This window comes from Brachyhypopomus gauderio, chromosome 9, assembly GCF_052324685.1.
Source record: "Brachyhypopomus gauderio isolate BG-103 chromosome 9, BGAUD_0.2, whole genome shotgun sequence".
Taxonomy (NCBI): Eukaryota; Metazoa; Chordata; class Actinopteri; order Gymnotiformes; family Hypopomidae; genus Brachyhypopomus; species Brachyhypopomus gauderio.
Window position 1 is genome coordinate 15,188,124 of NC_135219.1, and position 18,012 is coordinate 15,206,135.

Genomic DNA, 18,012 nt, shown 5'->3' on the forward strand with positions numbered 1-18,012 from the left:
GAGCAGGACATGAATCAGTGTGTGTAGGTGGTGCTGATTTATGATAAAACAGCAAGTGAAAAAAGTTGCCCTTCATTTTAAAAGTTTTTTGAGGGTTTTTTATTCTGAGTCAGCATTGAAAGTTGCTGTCTTTATATAAAAATATTCTATAATAGTTTTAATTTCCAAATTTTCTCATCTGTGGCAAAACTAAAACCCCTGATCATCAGCTCTGTGCTCTTAATTTGTCTTGGTAACTTGAAGGTCAGGTGCCATATCCTATAGGCTCCTTAGTCACCAGATGCAGGTGCATGACTGAGATTTTGCTTGTGCTGTAAATATTTCCAACCCTCATACCTACTTTCTCTCTCTGTTTCACCACCTCAAGGGCAATTCCTGCATTGTGCAGGTGCTGCTGATGGTTTGTGGCTACATCATCACCATGCTGCGTGCAGGTCGTGACCCTCTGAGCTCCGTGGACGTGAGCAGCATTAAGCACCTGTCTTTCCTGCCTCACCTGTTACGTGTGCTGCCCTCTCTCCCCACACTGCCACGCCCACAGGCCACGGTGCTCACCTCGGACGTGCCCGCTCTGTTCCGCGAGCCCTACATCCTGTCGGGCTACCGGCCGGCGGGTCAGCCGTGGCTCTGCTATGTCCTCAGCCTCTTCCAATGGCACAACGAGTCCCTGAACGTGTGGACGCACCTGCTGGCAGCAGCGGCCGTGCTGCTACGGCTGGGGCTGTTCGTCAGCGGCACGGCGCCCGACATCTCCTCTCTGCCCCTCTACCTCCACACGCTGTCGGCCCTGACCTACCTCTCCTTCAGCGCCTCCGCACACCTGCTGCAGTCCCGCTCCGAGCTGGCCCACTACTCCCTCTTCTTCCTGGACTACGTGGGCGTGGCTTTGTACCAGTATGGCTGCGCGCTAGCCCACTACTTCTACTGCGCCGAGGAGGCGTGGAGGCGGAGCTCCCTGGGGCCACTCCTCCTGCCCCTCACCTTCCTGCTCAGCTGGCTCTCGTGTACTAGCTGCTGCTTTGCGAAGGCCCGCTACCGTCGACCCTACCCGTTCCGCAGGAAGCTCTTCCAGATGGTGCCCAGCTGTCTGGCCTACGTACTGGTCATCAGCCCGGTGACGCACCGCCTGCTCACCCAGCCCTGGAACCAGCCCGTGCTACAACTGCATGCCCTCCACATGGCTTTCCTCATGCAGGCCGCCTTCTTCTTCTCCTGCCCGGTGCCCGAGCGCTTCTTCCCGGGGAGGTGTGACATCATGGGCCACGCCCACCAGATCTTCCACGTCTTCATGGTCCTGTGTACCGTGTGTCAGATGGAGGCGGTGTGTCAGGACTTCATGGAGCGACGCAGTTCAATGGTGGATGTGCACGGGGAGTGGAGCTTCTGGTCGGCGGGGGGATCGTTCTTTGTCCTGGCGCTGTGCTGTGCTCTTACAGCAGCTCTGATGAGCAAGAGAGTCCAAAGACAGCTAGAGAAGGAAGAATAAAGACAGAAAAGCTGGGGAAATCAGGGCTTGACATCAGTCTGTTCATCTCCAACACCTACCTCTCTCCACAGCCTGGACACCTCCTAGGCCTTTATATAAATCAGTTGGTGAAATCAGGAATATCAAAGCCATCTGAACGTGAAACTAGATGGAGCTGCACTTCCAGGACTGAAGGTTGACACTCATGCTATAATAGAATACTTAATCACTTCTTCTTGTCATGATGGCATAATCTCACCCTTTTCGCTGAGAGTTACCGTTTTGTTTGTGGTGGTTGATAATTGTACACAATATGAAAAGCCCAAGTTTTGTGATCATTTTGGTCAAAGGGAAAGAGGACATGTAGGTTTTCACATTTCTAGCATTTACATATGTCAATACATACATACATACATTTGATTATGCAAATATAAGAAGCGGTGCTTTTGTTGTGATTGGATGTTGATATCACATCATTATTCATTAGATTGGTGTTTAGAAACCCAAGTTATGTCACCTCAGACATGGGCATGTCTTCTCTTAATAAGGCCTTAATATGGGTAATTATCAGTCAGGTTTGGTCAGTTTGGAGAATAAAGCGTAGTGGTGTCGCTTGAATGAACACATTCGTTTATGTGTTCTCTACTGTAGCCAGAGCCTAGTATCACACAGTCTAGCTTTACGTGTGTGTGTGTGTGTGTGTGTGTGTGTGTGTGTGTGTTGCAGCGATAGCTCTGGGGGGCACGGTGGATGTGTTGTTTGAATAAACACGTCACTTTTTATGCATTATAGCAAAGGCGGGACGCTCCGAGAGGCACGTGAGCCGATGATTCCACCTGCTCAGCAGCCCACCCTGGAAATGCCCCACACTGCTACGTTTTACCCAAAGCACCTACAAGTGCATATGTGCATATGTGCACGAACACCGTTTTGTAGTTGGTGCTGAGTAACCTACATGGCTGGTGTTTTTGTCTTCTAATTTCATGTACTGTATTTGGTTACAAAATTGTTATTACCTCAGGGAGACTGCAAATCACCAGAGTGTACCGGGTGTATATTGTGCGTATTAAGCTTGTGTGTATTGGACTTGTGTATATTCGGCTTGTGTGTAGTTTACATACATTTACAGTTGAAACTTGGAGGTTGTTTCCAGAGTACTTAGAGCATTTTAATACGGGTGCAGTTGTGTTATTTGGTACTAATGAAGCTATAAAGAACTTGCACAATACATTTGTGATGAAACTGTAAATAATGGTTTCATTATTGATGCCTTGTAAAAAAAAAATGCAGTCAAAAAGGCCTATGGCATTTTCAGCCTCAGCAAATGCTGGGTAATAAGTCAACAGTATGCTCATGCACGGTAGTGTGGCACTGCAAGCCACACTGGCCTTTATCTGTATGAGCACTTACGGTTCTAATTACTTTAACGCCATGATTTTAACACCATGGCGTTTTTAAGAAGTACGGGGCCCTAAAGACCTACTTAACAACTGGTGGTGTTCTTTTTTGCGGAAACAGTACTTTCCGTGTGAAAATTCAGTGGATTTAGCATGAGGTCGAAGATTAGCAGTTGAATGAGATTAATGAAGCCAGAGGTATCCAGAAGGAGAGCTTTTGCTCCAGCGGGCTCTTCAGACATATGAACTGGCATATGACGCGCTGCAGAGTCCTCGTGTTGAGCTATATCACTGTTTTTCATTTTTTCACTTTTTTTTTACTAGAATATTGATAATTTTTGTGCCAACATGTTATATCTACATCAACCGCTAGAGGGCATTTATGTTTACGTTTAATGTCTGGATTAACCAAGCATTGATACAGTGAATGATTTGTAATGTCAGGGCATGAAGCAAGATGGAAATTCGTTAATTAATTCATGTATGTTTTTCATGTTTACGGATGAATGTTTCTTTACCAACCAATATCTCCCTCGTATTTTCTTTTAATGGAACAAAAATAAAGAGAAAACATGGGAAACATAATGTTAGGTCTCAGTCACTGAATTTTTAGACAAGCTCGAGGCAGGAGTGTGACACTCAGGGCGGGTCAAGCACCCAGCCGCGAGATCGGCAGATAAGTCACGCGAGTGGCGATGAAGACAGGTGAGCTACACAGATGACAAGGAGGCAACAGGTAAGACGAAATATTTTCAAGACGGAATTTTTGTCTTAATTTACCTTTAGGCTGTGGAAACCTAGCCGCGCGTATCTTTATGCGACTCTTAACTCTTATATTTAAAAGAATACAGTCTTAGTATGTAGTTTATTATAGAATACCAAGCAGAATTTTTGAGAAATATGAATTATGAGAAGTGTATTAATAAGACATCTCCGGTACAGTTTTTTTAAGGCTTTGATGAGAACAAGTTCTCAAGACGTGTTTGTAAAGCTTTTAAACTTTAGATCTTATGCATTTAAAAGACAACACATATGCACCCGTCTTTCTTAACACATTGATTGCTGTATTTTGTTTTGCATAAATACACTTGACTTTCCTCCGTCTGTGTGTTGACGTAAATTAAAGGCGTGGTCTGGAATGCACGCGATTAGCCCGCATCGCGCTCTCCAGCTTTGCATTCTTGTCAAATAGCTGGTCTCGAGCCTCTGGGGGTTAGAGCACTGTGTAATACTCTCGTATGTGTTCGCATCCAATTTATTCCCATTTATGTCTTTTGATGTTTTTATTTGTTTGTTTTTTTAAACGTGTTTCACGGTCTACATGCAAGACGCGAAAAGTTTTACGGTGTTTACGCATGCGCCATCTCTGGCCGTTACTGCGTCTTCTCGTACAGTCCTCCGACACTCTTCCGTGCATGTGCTGAAAGTGCAATTTATCAGCTGCTGCCAATCACAACAACCCATCACCAGCCCCTCACAACGGAACATGTTAGCAAGGACGTTATTAGCGGTACGTTAGGAAATGGCTGAACAAACTATGGTCCTGAGGGAAGGAATACACTATCTGAACATAACCAGTTTCAAACAGGCATAGTTGATCTTTACAGGCCTGATCGTTTTCAGGCGCCACGCCGGAATTCCGGCGTACCGACATGTCCGCGAGAAAAAAAATTGAGGGGGGGGGGGGGGGGAATCCGTCAAATCATAATGATAAACCACACGCGCGCGCATGCTATCTGTTTTGAGGCCGAAATATGATCCTTACGAGGTTCCCAAGTTACGATTTTTCGTGGTTACTACACATCTCCCATTTACTGTATAAAGCCTTGTTTGGACCTAAATGGTTCTGCGTCGTAAACGGAACTTGGTGTGCGTGGCGTCAGGATTAGTTAAACGCAGCTATGGATAAAGGTATTTGCCAAAAGGCTAGCTTTAGGATAGGATAACTGCGTATAGTACGTTATTTACGTACATACATGTACGTATGTTCCGATTTACACCGAAAATCGATTTACGACGGATCAACGTCGTAACCCGGGGACCGCCTGTATTTCAGACATCGGAAGAGCTTCAGAGGTAGATGCAAGATAACTTCAGTATTTTATCTTTATTCTGATTAAGTTAAATTTTTATCAGAAATATAAGAGTGTTTTTTTTGAGCCGGTACAGGTGGTCAGACGATCTGGTTCATCCTGGCCGCCTTACGGCGTAAGTTGTAATACATGAACAAAAGCACAAAATGTATGTCCTAATTTTTATGTTTTATATATAAAAAAAACTAACTATAATCATAATACTTGTAATTCTTTTAAACTTTATTTGCATAATTTCTTTGAGTTGTCTGGTATCCTATAATTTACTAACAGTAATGAATAAATAATTAATTATGCCTGTTTTTAACATATTGTGTCTAATCTAAATCTTTAGGTTACAGCATTTTCTCAGAATATTAATAGAAATTAGTTTTTTATTTCACTATAATGATTACCTGACTTATTTATTATTAATTAATTTAAAGATTAATTATAAAATATTCTAAATATGGTACCCCCCCCTCAGAAAAAGTTCAGGCTCAGGAGTTTTTCACACTATCACCCCTGTCTTTATCGCGTGTTTTCCTACTGTTGGAGAATGCGCACTGGAGGTGGGAGCTGACCCCTGAATGGGCTGTGTTGGTCATTAAGGCTGGTGAAGGTGAAGGCAGGTAGGGGTGTGTGGACTGAGAAAACCACGGTGCTTGTCTGGAGAGTCTGAGCAGACATTGGCTTGTGAGGAGCACATAGATAATAACATGCTAATGAAGTGTAGTATGTAATATTTTAGCATTGACCCACCTTTTCAGCCACATTCACAATGACGTTTGTATTTCATTTATTTATTATACTGTACATTTAATATTTAGTCTGTTTATTGGTAGTAAACATTTACATACTACTGAATATTCTCTATCTAGATGTCCATTCATTCTGCCTTTACTGTGTCCTTATTAGATTGTATTAATGCCAGTGAAACTCCACCCAGCATCCTGTGCTGTGCTCCCACGGTTACAGCACATCCTCCTGCACAGTGAAGATTCCCCCCTGTTCTTCCATCTGTGTGGAGACCTGCTCTCTCCTTCCTGGTTTTGGTCCTGTGCAGTTATTATCAGGGACTGGGTGGAGAGTGATGACTCCTGGCTCTGCCTGCACGCTCTGCTGCTCGGCATCTTTAGAGAGCATCATCTTCATCATCATCACCTCTGTCCTCTTCCTTATGGTCTGCATCACATTCTGTGTCAACTGTTACAGGTAATGATTTACCTTCCATGGGTATTCTAATGGTGCTCCATTCTAGTGTGGGGTATTCTAATGGTGCTCCATTCTAGTGTGGGGTATTCTAATGGTCTTCCATTCTAGTGTGGGGTATTCTAATGGTCTTCCATTCTAGTGTGAGGTATTCTAATGGTCTTCCATTCTAGTGTGAGGTATTCTATTGGTCTTCCATTCTAGTGTGGGGTATTCTAATGGTCTTCCATTCTAGTGTGAGGTATTCTATTGGTCTTCCATTCTAGTGTGGGGTATTCTAATGGTCTTCCATTCTAGTGTGGGGTATTCTAATGGTGTTCTATTCTAGTGTGGGGTATTCTAATGGTACTCTACTCTAGTGGGGTATTCTAATGGTCTTCCATTCTAGTGTGGGGTATTCTAATGGTGCTCCATTCTAGTGAGGGGTATTCTAATGGTGCTCCATTCTAGTGTGGGGTATTTTAATGGTGCCCCATTCTAGTGTGGGGTATTCTAATGGTGCTCCATTCTAGTGTGGGGTATTCTAATGGTGCTCTATTGTAGTGTGGGGTATGATAATGGTGCTCCATTCTACTGTGGGGTATTCTAATGGTGCTCCATTCTAGTGTGGGGTATTGTAATTGTGTTCCATTCCAGTGTGGGGTATTGTAATTGTGCTCCATTCTAGTGTGGGGTATTTTAATGGTCTTTAACTCTAGTGTGGGGTATTCTAATGGCCATCGATTCTTGTGTGGGGTATTCTAATGGTGCTCCATTCTAGTGTGGGGGTATTCTAATGGTCTTTAATTCTAGTGTGGGGTATTCTAATGGCCACCGATTCTAGTGTGGGGTATTCTAATGGTACTTCATTGTAGTGTGGGGTATTCTAATGGTGCTGCTTTGTAGTGTGGGGTATTCTAATGGTGCTGCATTGTAGTAGGACACTGAGCCCTGACAGGTGCAGGATTCTTGGTCTGTTTTGTTAAATGCTCAATCAATTATGGATGCTGATTAGCATTTTAGAACACAGACCTGCTCAATTAAGGAAGCTTTCAATGATTTAGACAGGTTAGGCTAATTAATATGGCTAAAATATTAAAAAAAAACTAAAATTTGGCTGTATTTGCATTTTGGGTCCTGTAACCACTCTTATTGAAGTTCTCTTGGTGGAACATGGGTGACCTCGAAATTTGGTCTTTTTGTACTGGCTGTAATTTGTTCACATACCCACCAAATCTGCAACTGAAAACTTACTTCTTGAAACGCTGCTGTTGAGAGAATGTAGAAAGTTTAGAATAGGGAGAAATTAACCAGGAGGATCAGACTGCTTCTTTAATCCTTTAGTGTCAGCAAAAGATGTGAAGGGCTGGTACTCGATGGATTTTAATCAAAGAAAGAAGGCAGGAAAATCAAGACAAGACACATGACAGATAGAAGAGAGGTTAGACACAGGATTACTGGGATGTGAACCATGACAGCGTGTAAACTCAAGTACTGCAGCAGTGTGAAGTGGTGTTTAAACCCACTGACTAACGAGGAGGCGGAGTGTTGAGAAAGTGCAAATGTGGAGGTACAGAAGCCCTGCCCACTGATGCCACGCCCACACTAGCCGGGCAGGAGGCGGGACCAGCTGAGGGGTCGCAGGCCCAGGTGGTCTGCCTCTCACAGGTGAAACTCCGCCTTCATCGTCAGGCCTGCATGAACGCCCCCCAGAGCTGGGAGATACTGCAGAGACTCCACAGAAAACACAGCTGTTTCTCAGCCCATCCTGCTTGTCAAGCATGGGAACACATGGCTGTCAGTACCTGGAAGACAGCAATTACTGCCACATTCACAGCATGCTGTCACTCAAAGAATGTGCATGACAGCCTGCACCCCCAGGAGGAAGCAGAGACAGCCAATCACACGGTGGTTTGCCTGTATGAGATGCATCAACCATCCTGCAGAAACCCCCCCCCCCCCCCCCAACCCCCCCCCAGTGCTGCTGCCCTGCACACATGTTGCTGACATGCATTTCAGAACTCTGTCAGTGCTTTGGGAACCAGTAAACTGAATCAGGAGGGTCTGGATCAGAGGGAACCTTAAGCAGCGTGTGGGTGTTCAGGACTGTGAGTGAGAAACACTGGCTGAACCTGTTTAACACTCAACACAATCTTTTATCATTTGACCCGCACATGTTGATGACAGACAGACACCGGCGTCTCCAGAGTCCCCTGAGGAGACAGAAACGTCCTCATCTGTCCCACCACCGGTAAGTGGCCAAACAAAGTGCTTGCGTGCGAAGGTGGTGTTTGACTGAACTGGAAATGCTGTAGATCCTGTGATTTCTAGACGGGACTAAAGTACAGTCTATATTTACAGTCTGTATCGTACAGTCTGTTGCCTACAGCAGTCACTTGTAGCATGAGACCAGTCAGTTAATGATGGGTAAATTACATTTCTTTCCCTGAAACATTTTCCATTATACCATGGTTCTATTATTCCCTTACTGTAATTCAGTATTCATAAAATATATCATATTCATAGAATATATAGTTAGTCAATAACTGATGCATTTGGGCGTCTGTTTGTCCCATACAGAAAACACAACATGTGTGGAGTGCCACCAGATACCCGGACAAGCAAGGTTCGTCTTTCCGGCGTACTGTCTGTGCGACGTGCTCAAAGGGATCTGATCCTTATTCTGAAGGATCAGTCTGAGCATATCACAAGTCTGCCAGAGATTTTGGCTGAATAACATGTAAAACAGACACCATGTGCGTAATAACACCTGGGAGCATGTGAGCTTTCATATAAACTACATGCTTAGCCGTGATAAAGATCTAGGCTAATCAACTGGGTCTTCTGCCTCTATATAATCTTACATGAAAAGACATTCTTATTATAGCCAGCCAGCTAGTCCTAATTACTCCTCATGCTTTCACTGTGGTTTTTGTAGAATTGAGCAATGTTACACTGGATCCTGCTGCTAGAAGACATCACGCCAGGAGTCACACCGTGGGACAATGTCAGCCACCCAAAACTAATTTTCACAGCCGAGGTTAGGGGGCGCTGTTGCCTCTTATCAACTTCACTATGTGCATATTTACAGAAATCAGCTTTGATTTTGGATTGTATAGTCCCTGGCTTTTTTTCTTTGTTTATTTACTTGCCAAATGAGTTTACAGTTTCTGGTGTCTCTCTTAACAGCTGAATCACATGGCTATTTCAGCAAGGCGACGATGCCTACACTCTCCAACAGGACAATCTGGACCACAGAGACACCTCCAGCGTATCCACAAACCCCTGATTTTACTCCACTTACCGACCACGCGGGGGCGCCAGGGGGCGAGGAGCACCTCTACGAATGCGTTGACATGACGAGACAACGCAAGTCACCACAATCTCCCGGCTGTGATGAAGCTCCTGAGGACCAGTGGCAGATGGGGCGCCCCTGCCAAGCAGTCACGGGATTGGCGGAATGTGCTGCTAATCACATGGACCCTCCCACTACTGCGACAGACAGGGGGCGGGCCGTAGAGGCGGGACTGCCGTTCCAGCCACTCCCAGCTGTGCAGAATGGCCGGTGTTTGAGTGACAGAGAAGGAGAGTCCATCTATGCAACCGTGAACTGGAAAAATAAAAGGTGGAAAAACAGGGAATCTCCTCTCACACAAGACACTGGAAAACTGGGAAAGGATGACCCAGCTGAAGTGGCAGCCCCTCAGGTTCCAGAAAAGATGTTTGAGTAGCAAAACGTCCTGAACGTACATGTAAAAAAAACCAGCTTCATATGCAATCTTTTAGTTCTTGATATTTTTTGTATAACCCAATTAAAATCACACCCATGTCACAAACACAACAGTTTTCAGATTAGGCCTTCGCAAAAATAAATCAATGTAGAAGGAATTATAATGAGCATTACAGGATTTCTTACTGTGTCTGTTCTGTCTGTGTCAGTACTGTCAGCACTGCGCTCTGGACAACGAGCAACACATCGGTTTTCCTTCTTCCTTTTGCCCTGTGTATATAACAATGGCACGATTTTAGATGTTTTAATTAATTTTTAGATTTTAAAAAACATTATCGCTGGCACGAGGTGACAACGAGAACCAGCATTTAGGACTGAGGGACTCTGAACTAACACGCATGTGTCCGCAGCGTAAATCATCTGTGGGAAGATGAACTCCAAAGTGCTGACAGAGAAGAGGATTTTAATCCCATGACACTACATCACCGACATTTCACATCTGCGTGCAAATCAATGCGTGGACGCCCCCTGCTGTCCAAAACTGATACTAGTAAAATTAGGTGAAAGGTGACGAGTGACGGCACGAGCGCAGCCAAGGGAAGTCGCGCTCCCGATTTATAAAATAAGGCATGCCCGCGTGCAACTAAAACGGTCTCAGAAGAAGCAGACACTCTACGTGCATGCTTAGACCTTCATCATCACGATAGTTATCCTTCCATGATGGAACCAACCATGTCGGGGAGCCCAGATACACGTCAACGATTTCTAAATATAGCCTAGACCCGTATCTCTCGAGCCCGACAAAGTGCAATATTCTTTAAAAAAAAACGCCCCGTGCAACTGACACGAACAAAACACAATTTTAATAGAACTGCAACTCGAAACGTGCTTTGTGCATCTCTGCATTTTAAGCTCCCGTATACGAAGCAGCTGTCGTTCGGCATAGTTGAACCATATGAGCTCACGTAGGCTGTGACGCACAAGTCCTCCTCTCTGACGGTGCAGAAGCGCGCGCGACGGAGAGACCAGCGGCGCTTCTCTCCCGGAGGAAAACATTCCAGGTACCGACGTTTTGACTTCACTGCATTTCTATTTAGACGCTGCATCGCCGTCGCGTCACTTTTTCCCCTCGATAATGAGATGACAGATCAGATTTTAATCCTACAGTGATTCTGGCGGTTTGAGTGTTTGGGTCACCAGATTTGTTGCTGTTTTTTGTTTGTTTTAATATTTGCATCTTTCGTTTTCGTTTAATTCCGTTAATACGGCAGTTGCACGTTTCTGTTTTATTGTACGTGGCAATTATTGAAGCTTGTATACATCAACGTTGAGCTAAAACTCGTGTACGTACACGTTGGTGGGCGAAGGCGTGTACTTGGGCTAAATCGACCTGGCCAATGCGCGAACAGTATCCGCCCACAGTGGGCAGGTTGTTTACTGCTTAGTGTGAACGCCCATAAAAGGCGTCGCATCGAAAGTATGGCCGTGGATCTCGGCAGTCTGTTAACGTAATGCAACTATGCAGACACTTTAAAATCACTATACGAAACGTTTCGAAGAATAGACATAAGAATAAAATAATCACCCTTCGTTTTCAGAATTTTGATGAAACTCACTGTCGAATATAGGAACTAACGTAGCAATCACTTCCGAAGATCCGGTAGACTTTTTCATTATCTCCGACATCTCACCCTCCTGAGCACAAGATAGAGTAGGTTACAGGCTGACGGTGAGGGGGTGTGTTACCTTAAAAAAACGCACACAAAAAAGACAGCAGAAGTACGCGTGTGGGTAGTTGTTTTTATCTAATACAGGGACGGATTTGATCTGAAGCTCTGCAGGTTTTAATAAGTCTAAGTTTTTGTACAACATGGCATACATAAATATGATCCGTTAACAGTTTTGCAAAATGTAACGTTTATTTCTAACCGAGGTGGCAGGTGATTTGTCTTTGAAGTGATTCTATAATCACTTTTTCAAGAGATTATTTTGACAAATAGCAGTGCTTGAGGTAGCCTTGAATTCAATTATCAGACATTTTGTTGCTCGGACGGGCCTGTTCAAAAAATGCGACTCGCGTTAATTAATCTTCTCTGCCTGGTCTCAGAGAGCCTGAACACAAGCGCTCGGTCCAGTCCAGCTGAGAGACGGAGGAAAGGATGACAGCCGTGAAGTCGCTGGCAGGACCAGGAGCCCTGCGGTCCGCGCCAGAGGCAGACCAAGGAGGCATGGTACGCTGGAACATCTCACGTCAAAGCTGGGAAAGGGCGGGGCGTGGAACGCCGTGGGCGGGGCGGCGTAACATTGAGGGTGCGGCGTGGATCGCTGAGGGCGGGAGGGTGGAACTCCGAGGGCGGGGCGTGGAGCGCTGAGGGCGGGGCGGATGAATGATGAGGGCTTAGAGCGCCGAGGGCAACGTCCTAACGTGTGATATGACCTCACAACAGCAAACATCCCATCAAATCCCCCACATGTCTACATGCAGTGCTGCACGCCGGAGGATGCGGGCACGCGGATGAGCCGCCAGGACTCTCTCTTCCGCTCATCATGTGGTCCTGGGGAGGCGTGGCCTGCTGACGCTGTTGTCAAGCAGTTAAACTCCTTCGCTTCTTCACAGTGTTCCAACATGCGGCCGCCGTACAGGTATGTGGCCAATCAACCAAACCTCTTTCTCCCTTTGGCATCTGAGCACATCATAAATACGCAGGTCTATTCAGCCAACTGTCCAGTGAGAATTTTGTGTAACTTAAACAGCATCTGCGTCCTACTGTGGGGGTCTACCACAATGCCGAATTTAGCTCATAAAAAATCTGGTTGTGTTAGGTGAGAGTTGGAGCTAAACTTTGTAGGACAGATGTCGCAAGGCCTCATGGGCTGTCGTGCTATAGAACATTCTTATATGTTAACATGAGGTAATCATCTGAGATTAATATATTTATGTGCACATGAACATCATGAACATTGGTTGCAGGAGTCCTGAGTCGGTGGAGATGGACGAGATCATGGCTGCGATGGTTCTCACCAGTCTGTCCTGTAGTCCTGCACTCCAGAGCCCCCTTCAGAAACACCCCCTGCCAGGTAGGACGTTTGCTGCTGGAGTGTGAGCTGGCCAAGCTCCCCTATCAGATGCTCCTCACGTTCCTGTTCTAACCTGGTGCATCAGACACATTTAGATGTTCTGGGGCATTGAGAGACCGCTGTGGCCGGGGAGGGAGTGACTGGAAACCACGGCCAAGTGGCTGGACTGATGTCACCTCCCAGTCAGTCATCACTGTCCTAGGAATTGATCTTATGTCCACATTTTCATAGCCTGTTTTGTTGGTTTAATCTTTATATGGGCTGGCTGTCATTGTGAATGTAATCTGACTTAAAGATCCCATTTGGTAATCTATTTGAGTTCCTGTAAAGCCACAGTTATTGTAATGGTAATCATTTTCACTTCAACAAAGCCACAGTTATTATAATGGTAATCAGATCCGCTGTCCGCCTTGTCCGAGAGTGTTGCGCTAAAGCTCTGTACATGCGGGTCGGTGTAAGGTGGAGATTTTTTTTACGGTTTATTGTTTGGTAGATTTTGGATGACGGTAGCAGGACTAAAGTGGGTGGGGGAGTCTGCGTTGTGCTCAGCATGTGACTGAAACCGGGCGATCAGCCAAAGTGCCTCCACCCACCTCCGTCCTCCGTCTCACTGTCTCCGTGCATGTGTTGTCCAGCCGCCCTGGTTGACATGGAGTGTGGCGGAGGGGAGCTGTCGGACAGCGGCAGCAGCGGCTACTGGAGCTGGGACCACGGCAGCGTGAGTCCCGCCCCCTCGCCGTCCGTCACAGAGACGGACAGCGGCGCGGGCCAACCGATGGACGAGGGCTTGCATATGGAACTGGAGGCGGGGGTGTGCGATGAGCCCGAGATCAGGAGGTGTAAGGTGAGAGACGTGACGCTGACGGGGCCCGTCTGTCTGTTCGGTGGTGAACATGTGCGGCGCTCAACTCGTTCTCCTCGCCGTCTGTCTCTCTGCACCAGAGCTCGTCAAGGGGAGCGTATCGGTGTTTGTGGCCGGGCTGCGGTAAGGCGCTGACGTCACGGGTCGGGATGAAACGACACATCGGTATCCTCCATCTTGGGTGAGTCCCGGTGTGGGTGTGCTCTGTCAGAAGCAGCGTTGCACTACGGTCTTTATTAAACAGTCTACACAAGTCTACCTTCCCACAAATGTTATGTGTAAGGAATGCTTGATATATAGTGCTGTGAAGTGTTATAATATCTCTTCACCGATTTGTATTCTTCTCACTGTTTTATTTCCCTAAGCTGTGGCTCAGGACAGTCCCACAAAGAGGAAGACTTCTACTATACCGAGGCCTCTTCAGAAGAGGAGGAGCCAACATCTCCCCCTCCCACTCCCACTGGAACATGGTCCTCCTGCAGCTCCGCCCACAGCCAGCCCACTCATGTGCCTGGAGAAGCCCCGCCCACATCCAGCGCCCTCAGTCGCTCCGCCCCCAGCAGTGTGTGGCAGATTCACACAGAACATCTCTATCAGGTGACGTGCTCTTACTACTTACATCCACTTGTTCAAGGACAACGTAAACCAAAAGGAGTAACCCAGATAACAGTGAATAACATCTCCAGTGTTCTCCTTCATCATCAACATTCGGGTGAGGTGCTTTCATGTGACTTTTCAATGCAGCATTCTGCATTCTAAATGTGAGAATATCCATTAAAGCTACGTGTGTAACGTGCACATTAATATCAGGTAAGTCTCAAGTAGAATTCACCGTGTGCAGTTTAGAATTCACTAGTGAGACGTTTAGGTTTACCGCCTGGTTTACTTGCTGATGTAATTCCAGTGTGCCTTCCTCTCTGTGCTGTTCAGGGAGGTCGTGGTTCTAATGCAGCGTAGCCTAATTCGCAGGGTTTCGTCTAATTCCTCTAGGCCTGTGCACCCATTCAGGTGGTCGTGTCCCCTGGATGCCATCCTTCATGTGACTGGACGCCCCCTAGTGGCCACTCCCTGCAACCTCAGGTACACCATCAGTCACAGGCTGACCTACTGCTACATCCACAGGTTTTTTGTGTGTACGAGACAGCTTATTTCTCATTTACTCAGGTTAATATTTATTTCTCCCAGTCTGAGTTTAGGTTTGCGGTTTTATAAAAGTTTTTTTGATGTTTCAATGAAGTTGTGTGTCTTCCCAGAATATGAGGTTATTTCATATGATTCTGAAACAGAGACAGGTGACAGCAGCAGCCATGTGACTCCAGCAGCTGACCATGTCCTTGCTACGCGGCACAGAACGGTCTCGCGGTCTCGTGGTCACACGGTCTCACGGTCGCACGGTCTCACGTTTTCTACCTGGGGTTCAGGAACAAGGCGATGAGTGTGTGTAGTCTACGACTATGGTAGCACTTTTCACTGCAGGCCTTGCCGTGACGCCCCGCCACCCCTGTGTTTTACAGATTGCCACGTCCCGCAGCCGCTCCGTCAGCGTGGGCGAGCAGTGGTTGCAGCGCAACAGCACCCCCACCAGGTCACACACCATAAGTGCATCACCATCCAGAGGCCACTGCTCATTCCGGTTAGTGCTGCTCCCCTCAGTTTCACCCTAGTCCGAGCACATCGTGTTTGATTATTTGCAAAAGAATCACTTTTTAATACGCATGAACTATTTAGAATATGATAAACTATTAATTTGCATATGAGGATACTGTGCAAAGTACTTAGCTCAGCAAAGCTACAGCATTCATTCACAGTTATTATGCTGCCTTTTATCATACTCGATGAGACTGACACGGTAAGGTCCTGATGAGACTGTGTGATGTGGTAAGGTCCTGATGAGACTGTGACATGGAAAGACCTTGTCGAGACTGTGTGATGTGAGGTCCTGACCCCACACGTTCCCCTTTCCTTTAAAAAGACAACAGACATGTCACCTCCATACTGGGATGATCTCCATACTGGGATGATCTCCATACCATCACTTTTTAATATGCATGAACTATTTAGAATATGATTAACTATTAATTTGCATATGAGGATACTGTGCAAAGTACTTAGCTCAGCAAAGCTACAGCATTCATTCACAGTTATTATGCTGCCTTTTATCATACTCGAGTATTAGTGTGTTCCTCTCATACACTCTCTGTATGTTTGTGTGTGTGTGTGTGTGTGTGTGCGCCTACAGGAAGGTCCGGGGCGAAGCCAAAAAGTGCCGTAAAGTGTACGGCGTGGAGCGCAGAGATCAGTGGTGCACGGCCTGCCGCTGGAAGAAGGCGTGTCAGCGCTTCCCCGACTAAACCCAGACAAACACCACCACACACAGGACAGACGCGAGACTCCTGCTCTCTCTCCCCCCTCCCCCAACCACCCCCGGCGCTGGAGAGGCCACAGCCCTTTTCACTTTTGTACATATTTTTTGCTTTTTCCTATGAAAATGTTTTGTTATCTTTTCCTGCCAAGTGAGTGCTGGTGTAAGCTGTTGAGTCTGTGATGTAATAACGTCCTGCTGAGACTGTATGACACGGAAAGGTCCTGTTGAGACTGTGATGTGGTAGGGTCCTGATGAGACTGTGTGGTGTGGTAGGGTCCTGATGAGACTGTGTGGTGTGGTAGGGTCCTGATGAGACTGTGTGGTGTGGTAGGGTTCTGATGAGACTGTGTGGTGTGGTAGGGTTCTGATGAGACTGTGTGGTGTGGTAGGGTCCTGATGAGACTGTGTGGTGTGGTAGGGTCCTGATGAGACTGTGTGGTGTGGTAGGGTCCTGATGAGACTGTGTTGTGTGGTAGGGTCCTGATGAGACTGTGTGATGTGGTAGGGTCCTCATGAGACTGTGTGGTGTGGTAGGGTCCTCATGAGACTGTGTGGTGTGGTAGGGTCCTGATGAGACTGTGTGGTGTGGTAGGGTCCTGATGAGACTGTGTGGTGTGGTACGGTCCTGATGAGACTGTGTGGTGTGGTACGGTCCTGATGAGACTGTGTGGTGTGGTACGGTCCTGATGAGACTGTGTGGTGTGGTAGGGTCCTGATGAGACTGTGTGGTGTGGTAGGTTCCTGTTGAGACTGTGATGTGTGGTAGGGTCCTGATGAGACTGTGATGTGTGGTAGGGTCCCGATGAGACTGTGTGGTGTGGTAGGGTCCTGATGAAACAGTGTGACATTGTAGAGTCCTGATAAGACTGTGGTGTGGTAGGGTCCTCATCAAACTGTGACATGGTAGGGTCCTGATGAGACTGACACGGTAAGGTCCTGATGAGACTGTGTGATGTGGTAAGGTCCTGATGAGACTGTGACATGGAAAGACCTTGTCGAGACGGTGTGTAGTGAGGTCCTGACCCCACACGTTCCCCTTTCCTTTAAAAAGACAACAGACATGTCACCTCCATACTGGGATGATCTCCATACTGGGATCATCTCTATACTGGGATGATCTCCATACTGGGATAACTCACTTGGTCCTGCACTTCATTGTCCCCTGAGAATATGTGATTAAGTGATTGTTGATTTTGGTACGTTGTTTTTTTTATTGTTTTTCTATTGCTGTTTTCTCAGCCTGAAAGGTCTACTAGTGTGATGTATTTTCTAGTGTGATGTATTTGCTTTATGTATATTTACTCAGATTTATGTGATCAGTCAAATTTTGTTATTTTTTTAATGTGTTGACGCGCTTCCTAATCAAACTGAACTGCCAGATATAAAGCTATAATGTGATTGGTTGAGTGGTGTATGCAACTAGTGACAGATGTTTTAACGTTCAGAGAGTGTTGTTTTGACGTTCAGAGTGTTGTTTGAACGTTCAGAGAGTGTTGTTTTGACGTTCAGAGTGTTGTTTGAACGTTCAGAGAGTGTTGTTCTGACGTTCAGAGAGTGTATGAAAGAGTCTAAGAGCAGCTATAACCTATGATTGCATACCAAAGTGCTATTGCCATGGTGATTCAAAGGGGCTCTGTTTAGATGTTACCTTGACACCACGCTGGGATGGTTCCTTTTGTAAATCTTGTCCTCATTCACAGTATTAAAATCTGATTCTTCTAATGGGTCAAACCCTTGAAACCAAGTTACGGTATATTGTTGTGTGCAAAAAGAGGGTACTTTTAAGGAAAATAAAAAAAATCACATTATAAAATATGCAAATTTGAGACGTGGTTTGTTGCAGGACAAATCA

The 18,012-nt window shown here is 46.1% G+C and overlaps 3 protein-coding genes across 6 annotated transcripts; all 3 read left to right on the plus strand.

The window, feature by feature from the left end:
* The first annotated feature begins 371 nt into the window (after window positions 1-371).
* paqr8 (progestin and adipoQ receptor family member VIII) lies at window positions 372-2,309 on the plus strand. The gene has a single exon (XM_077017504.1). It carries the CDS (start codon window positions 398-400, stop codon window positions 1,484-1,486), a length of 1,089 nt encoding a protein of 362 aa, XP_076873619.1. The 5' UTR covers window positions 372-397; the 3' UTR covers window positions 1,487-2,309.
* Window positions 2,310-3,509: 1,200 nt separating this feature from the next.
* On the plus strand, window positions 3,510-9,997 carry LOC143523205 (uncharacterized). Of its 2 annotated transcripts, none has more exons than XM_077017510.1 (6): window positions 3,510-3,598; window positions 5,853-6,149; window positions 8,313-8,376; window positions 8,706-8,751; window positions 9,064-9,165; window positions 9,315-9,997. In XM_077017510.1, the coding sequence occupies exons 2-6, from the start codon at window positions 6,028-6,030 to the stop codon at window positions 9,854-9,856; spliced, it is 876 nt and encodes a 291-aa protein (XP_076873625.1). In that variant the 5' UTR covers window positions 3,510-3,598; window positions 5,853-6,027; the 3' UTR covers window positions 9,857-9,997. The 2 variants fall into 2 exon arrangements, with proteins under 2 accessions (XP_076873625.1, XP_076873626.1); XM_077017511.1 differs by lacking the exon at window positions 3,510-3,598 and adding an exon at window positions 5,463-5,566.
* Window positions 9,998-10,774: 777 nt separating this feature from the next.
* znf395b (zinc finger protein 395b) lies at window positions 10,775-17,975 on the plus strand. 3 transcript variants are annotated; one of them, XM_077017506.1, is made up of 10 exons: window positions 10,775-10,916; window positions 11,963-12,086; window positions 12,341-12,498; window positions 12,827-12,933; window positions 13,569-13,777; window positions 13,876-13,976; window positions 14,161-14,392; window positions 14,804-14,875; window positions 15,310-15,428; window positions 16,035-17,975. In XM_077017506.1, exons 2-10 carry the CDS (start codon window positions 12,015-12,017, stop codon window positions 16,144-16,146), a joined length of 1,182 nt encoding a protein of 393 aa, XP_076873621.1. In that variant the 5' UTR covers window positions 10,775-10,916; window positions 11,963-12,014; the 3' UTR covers window positions 16,147-17,975. The 3 variants fall into 3 exon arrangements, with proteins under 3 accessions (XP_076873621.1, XP_076873620.1, XP_076873623.1); XM_077017505.1 differs by having other exon boundaries at window positions 10,776-10,916; window positions 14,786-14,875; XM_077017508.1 differs by lacking the exon at window positions 10,775-10,916 and having other exon boundaries at window positions 12,303-12,498; window positions 14,786-14,875.
* Window positions 17,976-18,012: the final 37 nt, after the last annotated feature.